The 12,682-nt window shown below is 44.3% G+C and overlaps 2 protein-coding genes across 2 annotated transcripts in view; both read right to left on the bottom strand.

Annotated features, from left to right (window-relative positions):
- Positions 1–12,682, bottom strand: part of LOC138793980 (uncharacterized) — a 112,540-nt gene that overhangs the window by 78,144 nt on the left and 21,714 nt on the right. The window lies entirely within an intron of this gene.
- LOC138792210 (zinc finger protein 850-like) overlaps positions 1–12,682 on the bottom strand; it is a 35,907-nt gene that overhangs the window by 11,544 nt on the left and 11,681 nt on the right. The window contains exon 3 of the mRNA XM_069969353.1: positions 8,573–8,575. Within this exon, the coding sequence (XP_069825454.1) occupies positions 8,573–8,575 (3 nt within the window). The remainder of the gene's footprint in view (positions 1–8,572; positions 8,576–12,682) is intronic.

Here is a 12,682-nt window from a genome sequence, read left to right as displayed (position 1 = left end):
TTTACACCGCTATGGAGAAACCCGCAGCTGCCAGAATTGTTTCGGCTAGAGGGTTTCTCCCCATGGAAAAATGCGGGAATTTACTTTGTACCACAAGTATGGAGGGACGGCTCCATTATCTCCTTTGATCTTCTCAAAGAAACCTTTCTATTTACCAATGTAATGTTCCATAAATACTTACAGATCCGTCATGCCCTACAGGCCCAACATGCCCTAACACCTCTAACATTCTCATCTCATCACCTTTTAGATGCGGTAGGGGAAAAGGGGACATTGCGAGGGGCTATATCCTCTGCGTATACCTCACTGTTTCAGTCCAAACTTAATGCAGCTCCTCTAACAATCAGGGACAAATGGGTTCAGGATATAGGGCCTATCGATGATTCTCAATGGAGGGAGGTGTTGGAAACGGTTCCATTACTGTCCCTTTGTGAGGCTCAGCGGATGCCACAGCTCTTTTTGTTGCATAGAGTTTACAAAACCCCGTATATCATGCACAAGATAGGGTATCGACCAACGTCTAAATGTCCCAGGTGTGATGCAGAGGACGCACACATAATCCACATGTTTTGGGACTGCCGGGTATTGGACTCTTATTGGAGGGGGGTGAAAGATATTATCCACCAGGTCTTTGGTATTTCTATAACATTGGCGCCGCAATATTTTATTCTGGGAATGCTGAGTACCATGCAGTTGGATGATTACACGGTGTTGGGGATTCAGAGGATACTATTTCAGGCGCGCAAGTGTGTGGCTTCTAAATGGATCCAAAAAGAACCGCCTACCATACCTGAGCTCTTATCTAGAATGAATACCATCGTCCGACTGGAGAGAGGGGTATATGTTAAGAGAAAATGTCTACGTAAGTTTGAACAAATATGGGGGAGGTGGCTGGACGCACCAGGTGTCCCGACCAGGATATTACTGCAAACATGTAGAAATCCATTTCAACAGTTTATTGCTGCGATGGCTAGGTAACGGAGTGGTATAGGTGAACAGTAGGCATGATTGTACATCTCCCTTAAATACCCGGTACGCTATGGGATGGAACGGGGATGTCTATCATTCATCTGTATACGTGTGTGTAGTGCCTGTGGGGGGAGAAACTGGATGTTCATAGTGAGGGCGGCAGAAGTCCTGTGGCAGGTTCCTCAACTAAATTTTCCAAGGGGGGGGGGGTTCCTAATGGTCTATGGTTAAACTGACACAGGGTGTTGTGTGACACGACAGAAATAATGAGGTGTGCACATATGCAAGTTACTTTGTTTGTTTTTGTTAGTTGGGAGGAAAATGTAGAAAATGGTGGATTCATTGCAGCCACTGCTAACATCTCCTTGTGGGTATAGGGCATACCTTGTATTGGATATCAACTGTACCTCTACTGTTTGTATTTGTTAATGTACCATGCATTGAAGTATATGTTCAATGTGTCTTTCATGCCTGTCTATACTGCAATGAAAATGTCAATAAAAAATTATCTGATTTAAAAAAAAAAAAAAGTCACAGTCACATTAAACATCACCTATTATATTAGGCTATGGAAAAAATATGCATCTTCCAAAACTCATCTGCTCAAAACACGACCACAATCTGTCACTAAGACCGTGAAATATCATGGTGACAACCACACCAGTAATGTATAGTCAACAACTAATACTCTTCCTCCCGTCACAGGAACCTGATGACCAGGAGTGAACGTCATATTCTACAACTAGTTACACTGTATTGCTGCTATACCTATATACTGCTATACCTATACCCCTGCTATGTGTGTAGGTGACTCGCTCAGCACAGAACGGTATTCTGTCGGCTTTAGAGGAAGCTGACCGGCATTGAGCTGATATTCAGTCTATGATTTACACTACAGAACTTCACATCTAACCAGCTGGTATCAGAACAGACAAGAGGACGTACAAAGAGATGGAAGTTTATCACAATCCTTTATAGACCCAGAAACCATCAGTATCCGCGAACCCAGCCATAGAGCGTATACTGCCCTGCTGCCAAGGATGTATAGTATACAGTGTCATCCCATCCATCTATAGAGGATTTACAGACGTCTCATCTACCTGTTGATCCTCTGGACAATCCCGGAAATATACAGGACGGGGACATCTCTCTGCTGCTGGATTTCTCCTCCTGGATCCATCTATAGGGAAGACACAGGGACTGAGTACATTGTGTATATGTGATGAGGGATGATGGGGGTCCAGGTGCCCCTCCCCCCTGGTCTCCTCTAGAATCAGGATGTCTCCTCTTACCCGGTGATGTGAGGGGCGGCTGATCCTCCATCATGGCCTCCTTGTACACATCCTTGTGTCCTTCTACATACTCCCACTCCTCCATGGAGAAATAGACGGTGACGTCCTGACACCTTATAGGAACCTGACACACACAATGATGCCGTCATCCTCCAGACACCTCCCACCTTGGTGTTCTATGTCCCAGCATTCCCAGCAGCATTGCTCACCTCTCCAGTCAGGAGCTCAGTCATCCTGGTGGTCAGTTCTAGGATCTTCTGCTCATGGATCAGTGATGGAGGTGGAGGATCTGTGATGGGGCTGCTGCTCCAGCCTCCTGACACAGGGGGCGCCACACACTCACCACACCACTTCTTCACTACTGTGTAATCCTGTGTATGGTGAGACACTGATCACTACAGAGAGTCTAACAATCCTTCCCCTCTCCAGTCATCTCCCTGTATTATCTATAGGGATAAGAGGGAGGGGATGTGACGCATGGCTCACCTCTCCGGTGATGAGGTGGATTATCTCTAGGGTGAGCTCTAATATCCTGGCCGCCATCATGTCTCCCGCCTTCTCCAGCCTTGGGGGGTCACTGATGTGGGGGACCATCGCCTGTCAGAGAAAACGTCTGGTTACAGGAGGGTACGGTGACTGATATAAAACTATTTATCACTATATATACAAGTTATTATATAACTACATATAATACACACTATATATAATACACACTATAGATAGACACTATATATAATACACACTATAGATATACACTATATATAATACACACACTATAGATATACACTATATATAATACACACTATAGATATACACTATATATAATACACACACTATAGATATACACTATATATAATACACACACTATAGATATACACTATATATAATACACACTATAGATATACACTATATATTATACACACACTATAGATATACACTATATATAATACACACACTATAGATATACACTATACATAATACACACTATAGATATACACTATATATATAATACACACTATAGTTATACACTATATATAATACACACTATAGATATACACTATATATAATACACACTATAGTTATACACTATATATAATACACACTATAGATATACACTATATATAATACACACACTATAGATATACACTATATATAATACACACACTATAGATATACACTATATATAATACACACACTATAGATATACACTATATATATAATACACACACTATAGATATACACTATATATAATACACACTATAGTTATAAACTATATATAATACACACTATAGATATACACTATATATAATACACACACTATAGATATACACTATATATAATACACACACTATAGATATACACTATATATAATACACACTATAGATATACACTATATATAATACACACTATAGTTATACACTATATAGATACTTTACATAATATAATAAGAAATATAAAGAAGTCTCATCACTTACCTCTCTGTATAAAGAAGATTCCGGGTGTGTAAAGGACCTTTGGTGATGTCACAGTCATGTGATCAGTCACATGGGTGGGAGGAGTCAGCTTCAACCTACATGAGAAGATACGACTGTCCCTCAGTCCTCGGATAGTTAATCAATCCGCTCTCTATAGGGAACTATCTATAGCAGCACAAGTAATAACGCCCCCGCATGGTCACACTGACAGGAATCCGAATGAGAGGCCATTTTTTACATAGGAAGCACAGACACTGACCAAAAAAAATAATTAAGTTGTTGCCACCTCTAGTTTGGATACAAGACGATATACAGTTGGGCACCTCTATCCTGGATACAAGAAGAGATACAGTTGGAGACTTCTATCCTGGATACAAGAAGAGATACAGTTGGGCACCTCCAGCCTGGATACAAGATGAGATACAGTTGGAGACTTCTATCCTGGATACAAGATGAGATACAGTTGGGCACCTCTAGCCTGGATACAAGATGAGATACAGTTGGGGACCTCCAGCCTGGATACAAGATGAGATACAGTTGGGCACCTCTATCCTGGATACAAGATGAGATACAGTTGGGCACCTCCAGCCTGGATACAAGATGAGATACAGTTGGGCACCTCCAGCCTGGATACAAGATGAGATACAGTTGGGCACCTCCAGCCTGGATACAAGATAAAATACAGTTGGGCACCTCCAGCCTGGATACAAGATGAGATACAGTTGGGCACCTCCAGCCTGGATACAAGATGAGATACAGTTGGACACCTCTATCCTGGATACAAGATGAGATACAGTTGGGCACCTCTATCCTGGATACAAGATGAGATACAGTTGGGCACCTCCAGCCTGGATACAAGATGAGATACAGTTGGACACCTCTATTCTGGATACAAGATGAGATACAGTTGGGCACCTCCACCACGATAAGGTGGCCCTTATACCAGGGCAGATCTTACACTGTACTATGGCCTCTCCATGGCATGTAATATGCCTATGCTCTGGGCATGCAAGATCTGTCTTATACCATAAGAAACAAATAATGAGGCTCTTGGTTACCATTTGCAAATAGTTGCTGCTTTTAACTATTTTCATGTCTATGGTGGGTCTGTATCTTGCAGTTGCGGTGAGCTGTTACATTTTTCTGTGTTTTTGTGTGTTTGCAACTTCAGCCATAGCAACGTGCTCCTGCCTAGTGTGAATGGTGTTCTAGGAGAGCTGACCAAATTTGTCTTTTTGTCTGTGTACAAGATGAGATACAGCTGGACGCCTCGAGCCTAGATACAAGATGACATACAGCTGGACGCCTCTAGCCTAGATACAAGATGAGATACAGTCCTCACGGCTGCCAAATGCCTCATCTCCCTTAACTGGAAGAGTACCTCCCCCCCATCTTCGCTGGATCTGCTGACACGAATCAGGGATGTCCGCAGCATGGAATCACGGCGACTTTGAACAATACAATTGAAAAATTTAATTCGGTGTGGGAGCCATGGGACGCGTTTTGGGACAGGCGTCCGAGATCATCTTTCCCTCCCTATTCCCCTGCTCTTCTTTTTCCTCTTATGCTTCTTCTCCATCTCTCTTTTCTCGCTCTCTCTTATCCTTTCTCCTCTCATTTTTGACAATAGAGGCATAAGTAAACTAAATAAAACCATTCTTTTATTAATTACATAAATAAAATACCAATAACCACAACAAGACATGTCCACCCTATTAATTCAGGAGACTAACCACCCCACCAAGGCCATGTGATCAAGACACATGGCCTCCCCCAAAACACCGCAGCCATTTTTTTTTTTATTCTTTATTTTAAAGTCACTCAGAAGAAGGAACGATCAACATCCCCTCGTTCCTTCCAACAGATATATGAAACATGTCAAGAAACAGCCAACCAACATGTAAAATATCATTACCAATATCGGTTAAATGCACCAAATCATCCCTGAAGAAACCAGGAAGAGCATCCTCCAAGTCAATGTGGCGGTAGGAAATTCCCTCCAGGACAGGCAGGAACCTCTCCATGGCCTTATTGAATGGCTTGCGTATTTTGTTCAAGAATGTAAAATTTTTTGAAAATCACGATAATTTCGGAATAATTTCTGAATACTCAAACCAGGAAACCAGTCTTCCAAAACAAATAAAACTTTTTTCTTATTAAACAGCAATTCTAATGTTCTTACTTTACCTAAATGATTACCGGCTACATGAAGTATGAGAATATGAGGGCTGGCCCAGACGTCCCTCAACTTACTAATTTTGTCCAATACTCCTGACCATAGAAGGCCCTTGATGCAAATTTAAAATAAAAGAGAATTGTTAAACCAGCAAATTAGGATGAACATACATACGATAGCGTTGAGAGCACCAGCGACCTCTTAATAACAGATTCCGACAATCCCAATGTCGCAGGCTCAGTAGCCGCATCAACCCTGAAGAAGTGGGAAGAGAATTTCATGTCGGCTAAACCTATGTGTTTCATGGCTTTTTTAAGGACCGCATTAAACTGAACTCTTGTTAGAGGAGAACCGTCAATGTGCATAAATAATGCCCCTGGAGACACAGGGCGAATGGAACTGCCTGCCAACATAGAACATAGAACATGGAACATAGCCTGCCAAAAAGAACAGAACCAATCGATGGCAGGAAAGGCAGCACAGGCTGATGTATAATAAACAGAAACCAAGTAAACATCATGTCACCAACCAGTAGCAGATAAAAGTAACAATTAAGTAACTCAAAACACAACCCCACATTAAAAACTAGGAGGACAAAACATGAAGACACACATAACGGAAGAGGACACAAGGATAGGGTGGGGAAAGGGATAACAAAGTCAGATCAGCTATCCAATGCCAGGAGTTGTTAAGGTAGGTAGGCCAGAACGCAGACAATAAGCCTCCCAGGGGGCCCAAATCACGTCAAACAGAGGGAGCTGATTGGTCAATGAGGCAGTAAGTCGCGTGATGTGACGATACACGTAGGGTTTGCAGACCGGAGCCCCATTCCAGAGCCCTGGGTGATATGTGACTATATTTTTATTGATTCAACCTTGACTCTCTAGTGATAGGGCGGTTTAGCACTTGGTCACTTTTTTGGATATGTTCATGAATTGGCTTATGAATTATTTATATTTCAAATGTGATTATTGATTTATCTATTTATTGACATATTTTTTGTGAGCACGTGCACTTTAGGAGGAATACATTTGGAGTAGTCAGGTTTGATATCCATCCGATCAGATGGCATACAGGGCCTGGTAGTCATTTGCTTTTTTGGGGCTGCGGTGGGAGGCACTCCCTGTAATGGTTTACCCGTATTGGGTTTTTAGGTGTTTTTAAGTGTTTGTCCATTTGCTGTTTTGTTTATATGTTTTGATAATAAAGATATTGCATTTATTAATTACATGATTGTGGGTGCGCCATTTATTGTCCTTCTTTGTTGTTGTGTATATGTTCTGTAATCAGGACATGGGCAGCATCTCATATATAGATCTACAGTAGCTCCCACCTTTCTTTTGTATACTAATACAGGAAATAACTCCAAGAGAACAATATTCTTAGTGGCGCCTGCAAGAACCCAGTAAATCGCACCATAACCAATAAACAAATTAAAAGCAGGAGAGCTTATAAATTCATCCTGCCAACAACATCGACCATTAAAGTTGGTCAAGAAAGACAACCACAACTGCAGATCCACCCGCATCGGAGAAGTGACAACAAGAAGATTTCCAACCTTTCAATGCAGCATAAAAACGTTTGCAAAATACCCTGCCCATTGGAATAAACCTGGTACAAAAATTCAATAAACCTACCAATCTCTGAATGTCCTTCAAGAAAACCTTCTTGCGACCTAAAAGCTCCCGGATAGCCAACGTCGTCTTCAACACCTTATCACTCGGCAAATTACATTCCATTCCAGTCTATGGTGATATCTAAAAAAAACAATTCAGTTCATGGATGGACAGTCTATTCATGAGCCAAACGAATACCAAAATGGCTACAAATAGCCTGGAAAGTATATAACAAATCACTGCACATAGAAGTATCCCTTGGACCCATAAAAAGGAAGTCATCCAGGTAGTGCACGGAATGATGAAAGCCGGACACTTCACACAGCTCCTATTCCAAAAAGGTGAAATAACGTTCGAAATATGTGCATGATATGGAGAAACCCATAGGCAAGCATCTATCATAATAGAACATGTTATTGAATGCAAAACCAAGCAAATTACAGCCTGAAGGGCTCACCGACAACAATCTAAAGGCCGCTTTAATATCGGCCTTTGCTAACAAAGACCCGGGCCCCATACACTGCAACAACGTGATAGCATCATCAAAAGATGAATAATAAACTGAAGCTGCATTAGAGTCAATGGAATAATTCAGGGACAGATTCAGGAAAGACAAATGGTGGAGAAGTCTAACTCAACCGGCTCTTTTTTAGGTAGATCACGCAGATCATCAGTTGTAGTAGTCATGTTGACAGGATACCATGTGTCCCTCCTCCCCCGCCGTTTATGAGGGTTAAACCTCACGGGCAAAGTCCTTACAAGATGAGATACAGTTGGGCGCCTCTAGCTTGGATACAAGATGAGATACAGTTGGGCACCTCTAGCTTGGATACAAGATGAGATACAGTTGGGCACCTCTAGCTTGGATACAAGGTGAGATACAGTTGGGCACCTCTAGCTTGGATACAAGGTGAGATACAGTTGGGCACCTCTAGCTTGGATACAAGGTGAGATACAGTTGGGCACCTCTAGCTTGGATACAAGATGAGATACAGTTGGCCACTTCTAGCTTAAATACAAGATGAGATCCAGTTGGGTACCTACAGCCTAGATACAAGATGAGATACAGTTGGGTACCTCAAGCCTAGATATGAGATACAGTAAGAGTCAGGTAATTTTTCATTTTCATCAATTACCGATACGAGAAGGGAAATGGTTCCCCATGATACAGAGGATGATCGGCTTTAGTTACTATAGTGATTCCCTGACACTCCTGACTATGACTTCATTACGTGACATCACTACTATTACACTCCTGACTATGACACTATTACCATCATTACGTGACATCACTACTATTACACTCCTGACTATGACACTATTACCATCATTACGTGACATCACTACTATTACACTCCTGACTATGACACTATTACCATCATTACGTGACATCACTACTATTACACTCCTGACTATGACACTATTACCATCATTACGTGACATCACTACTATTACACTCCTGACTATGACACTATTACCATCATTACGTGACATCACTACTATTACACTCCTGACTATGACACTATTACCATCATTACGTGACATCACTACTATTACAACGCAACCTGCCTCTGTTTCTCACTGGTCATCAACATAAAGCTCCATGGAAACTACATACAGGAACAGGGACTCTCCTCTAAAAAAGGAGTCTGTGCTGCTGTAGGAAGTGATTGCTAAGCCATGGACTGTATCCCAGGGAATGGAGTGTGTATATAGCATCTCCAGTATAATAACCTCTGGGCGGAGCTCTGCATGTGGCCTAATGACTGTGAGCTGAGCGGCTCAGTGTACCGCTGCTGTATACCCCTGGAGCCGGCAGGGATATAGCGCCAGGCTCCACCACATCCAGTTACATTGTAGATAATACAGAGATGCTGCAGCCACAGTGACTGTCACTCATCTCTGCCCGCACACAAGATAGGAAAGAAAATTTGTTTAAAAAGTTTATTTTAATACAAAAATCTTTTTATTTCGTAAAATTCTTAAAAATAAAAAACACATTGTTACTTCAAAATCGTTAATCGTTTGATTGGGCGTATTATCGCTCCGTGTAAATGGGCCATTAGAGAAATCATGTGATGCTTCTCTAATTGGTGTAATTACGGGCAGCTGTTACTTACCTGCGGCACATAACAGGTGGTGGCAATAACTAAATCACACCTGCAGTCAGTTGAAATGGATTAAAGTTGATGCAACCTGTCAGGCTGGGGAGACAAGGACAAGACAGTGAACCCTGAAACTTGCCCCAACCAAGGTCTCTGCCTACTTGCCACGGACGGCCCTAAATGGCTGCGGACAACCACGGAGTCGGTCCCTACACTGAGTAGGTGAACACACAAAACGTAGACAGACAAACACAAAGGAGGATAGTAAGCTAGCCAAGTCAAAACCAAATGGACAATGCGGCACAAAATCAGAAAGAGAGCAGAAGGTCAAACAAGAGGGCAGAACAATAGCAAGAGTTAGGACAGGGGAACGCTGGGAAAGGAACAGGGGAGCTGGGACTAGTGTGAAGTAATAGACAACAATGAGGGCTGGCAACAAACTAGACTTAATACTGGATCAGGAGCCTGGATGAGCTACTATTAGTCCGGCCTCCTGAATCCAGATACAACTCAGCTGATACACTGCAGACTGAGTGGTAGAGCGATCTGCCCCTCAGCCTGAGTGAGATGCCGTTCAGCTGCAGGCTGGGCGACCGCTAGGAGTGACACGGAGCCACGGTGTCCCTAGTTGCTGGGGACGCCATCGGGTCTCTGTGACGTTACTCGGCTCCACCGGGTCCAGCGGGTCCCAGCGCCGTCTGCCAGAGCGGAAGCTGAGGAGGATGCCGCTGGAGCCATGGCAGGTGAGTTACTAACACATCCTCTGCCCTGTGTCCTTGTCTGACCACATGGAGCATGGAGAAAAGAAAGAAGACCAAAGAACTGTCTGAGGACTTGAGAAGCCAAATAGTGAGGAAGCATGAGCAATCTCACGGCTACAAGTCCGTCTCCGAAGACCTGAATGTTCCTGTGTCTACCGTGTGTAGTGTCATCAAGAAGTGTAAAGCCCCCGGCACTGCGGCTAACCTCCCTGGATGTGGGCACTGCGGCTAACCTCCCTAGATGTGGGCACTGTGGCTAACCTCCCTAGGTGTGGGCACTGTGGCTAACCTCCCTGGATGTGGGCACTGTGGCTAACCTCCCGAGATGTGGGCACTGTGGCTAACCTCCCGAGATGTGGGCACTGTGGCTAACCTCCCTGGATGTGGGCACTGTGGCTAACCTCCCTAGGTGTGGGCACTGTGGCTAACCTCCCTAGATGTGGGCACTGTGGCAAACCTCCCTGGATGTGGGCACTGTGGCTAACCTCCCTAGATGTGGGCACTGTGGCTAACCTCCCTAGGTGTGGGCACTGTGGCTAACCTCCCTAGATGTGGGCACTGTGGCAAACCTCCCTGGATGTGGGCACTGTGGCTAACCTCCCTAGATGTGGGCACTGTGGCTAACCTCCCGAGATGTGGGCACTGTGGCTAACCTCCCGAGATGTGGGCACTGTGGCTAACCTCCCTAGATGTGGGCACTGTGGCTAACCTCCCTGGATGTGGGCACTGTGGCTAACCTCCCTAGATGTGGGCACTGTGGCTAACCTCCCTAGATGTGGGCACTGTGGCTAACCTCCCGAGATGTGGGCACTGCGGCTAACCTCCCTAGGTGTGGGCACTGCGGCTAACCTCCCGAGATGTGGACCGAAAAGAAAAATTGACAAGAGATTTCAACGAAAGATTGTGCCGATGGCGGCTAAAGAACCTCGACTAACATCCAAACAAGTTCCATCTGCCCTGCAGTCTGAGGGTACAACAGTGTCACCCCATGTGTGACCTCTATGCAAAACCTTCTTTCTTTTACTACCTGCAGTTGAGGCATGCTGTCCAGACCCAGTTTGGTAGTCTCGGAGTTCACACCGGCTGAGAAGCTTCTGGGCACCACGGATCTTCCTAATGACCAGTCTCCATTTCAGAAAGCCTTAGAGAAATGGGTGGTGGATATTCTGTCACTGAACGATCTTCAGTGGAAGGAGGTGGTACACTCTTATTACCCTACGGTAGTCAGTGTTAGGGACCGATTCATTCAGTTCCAGTTTCTGCAAGAAAATGGGGGTGATGTTCTCTGATACTTGTTTCAGGTGTCAGACCGACGTCGGGACTTTCCTCCACGCTGTGTGGCCCCAAAGTTCAGCCCTTCTGGCGCTCCATTATGCAGTTTCTGTCTGACCACTTGGACTTTCCATTCCTTTGTTCCCCCTCGTTTTACCTGCTCGGCATTATTACAGGTCACGCACAATAAACACTACTGACTATTCATTAGGTTTCTTTTATTCTGCGCAAAGAAAATAATTGCGATGGAATGGAAAAGCACAGAGGTTCCTTCTTTGGCCGCTGGAAACAGCTGGTGAATAAGTATGTTCCCCTGTATCAGGTCCTTTATGAAAGCCGTAAATGTCCTCACAAATTTAAGAAAAATTGGATTCACTGGTTCATGTTGGATAGGAGAGCTGATGTAAAGTTCCTTATGGAGTGTTGGGGGGGGGGGGGGGACCACCATGTGTGGATATGTGTGTTGTCTGTCCTGTCTCTGTGTTCCGCCCTACTGCATTTTTTATGGTCCCCACTCGTAGGACTGAGACTCTCTCACTTGAACGGCACCTGAACTTTCTACTCCTGGGTCGTCATAAGTTAGTGTAACCTCCCTTGATATCTGTAATACCTGGTGGTATGTTCGCATTTATATTTTCTAGGCGGATTGTGCCTGGTTGTTAGTATATCTGTCCACTTGCAAAACAACTAAAAAAACAACAACAGTGTCACCCTGTACTATCCGTCGCCATCTGAATGAAAAGGGACTCTATGGTAGGATACCTGGGAAGACCCCACTTCTGACCCAGAGACATAAAAAAGCCAGGCTCCTCCATTACTCCTCCTGTCTCTGCTCCCCCATCTCCAGACACAGGCGGCCCCTCCATTACACCTCCTGTCTCTGCTCCCCCATCTCCGGCCCCTCCATTACACCTCCTGTCTCTGCTCCCCCATCTCCAGACACAGGCGGCCCCTCCATTACACCTCCTGTCTCTGCCCCCCCCCATCTCCAGACACAGGCGGCCCCTCCATTACAC

Source organism: Dendropsophus ebraccatus, chromosome 5 (genome assembly GCF_027789765.1).
Source record: "Dendropsophus ebraccatus isolate aDenEbr1 chromosome 5, aDenEbr1.pat, whole genome shotgun sequence".
Taxonomy (NCBI): domain Eukaryota; kingdom Metazoa; phylum Chordata; class Amphibia; order Anura; family Hylidae; genus Dendropsophus; species Dendropsophus ebraccatus.
The sequence above is the reverse complement of the archived record's forward strand: the minus strand, read 5'-3'. Positions and strand labels throughout refer to the sequence as shown.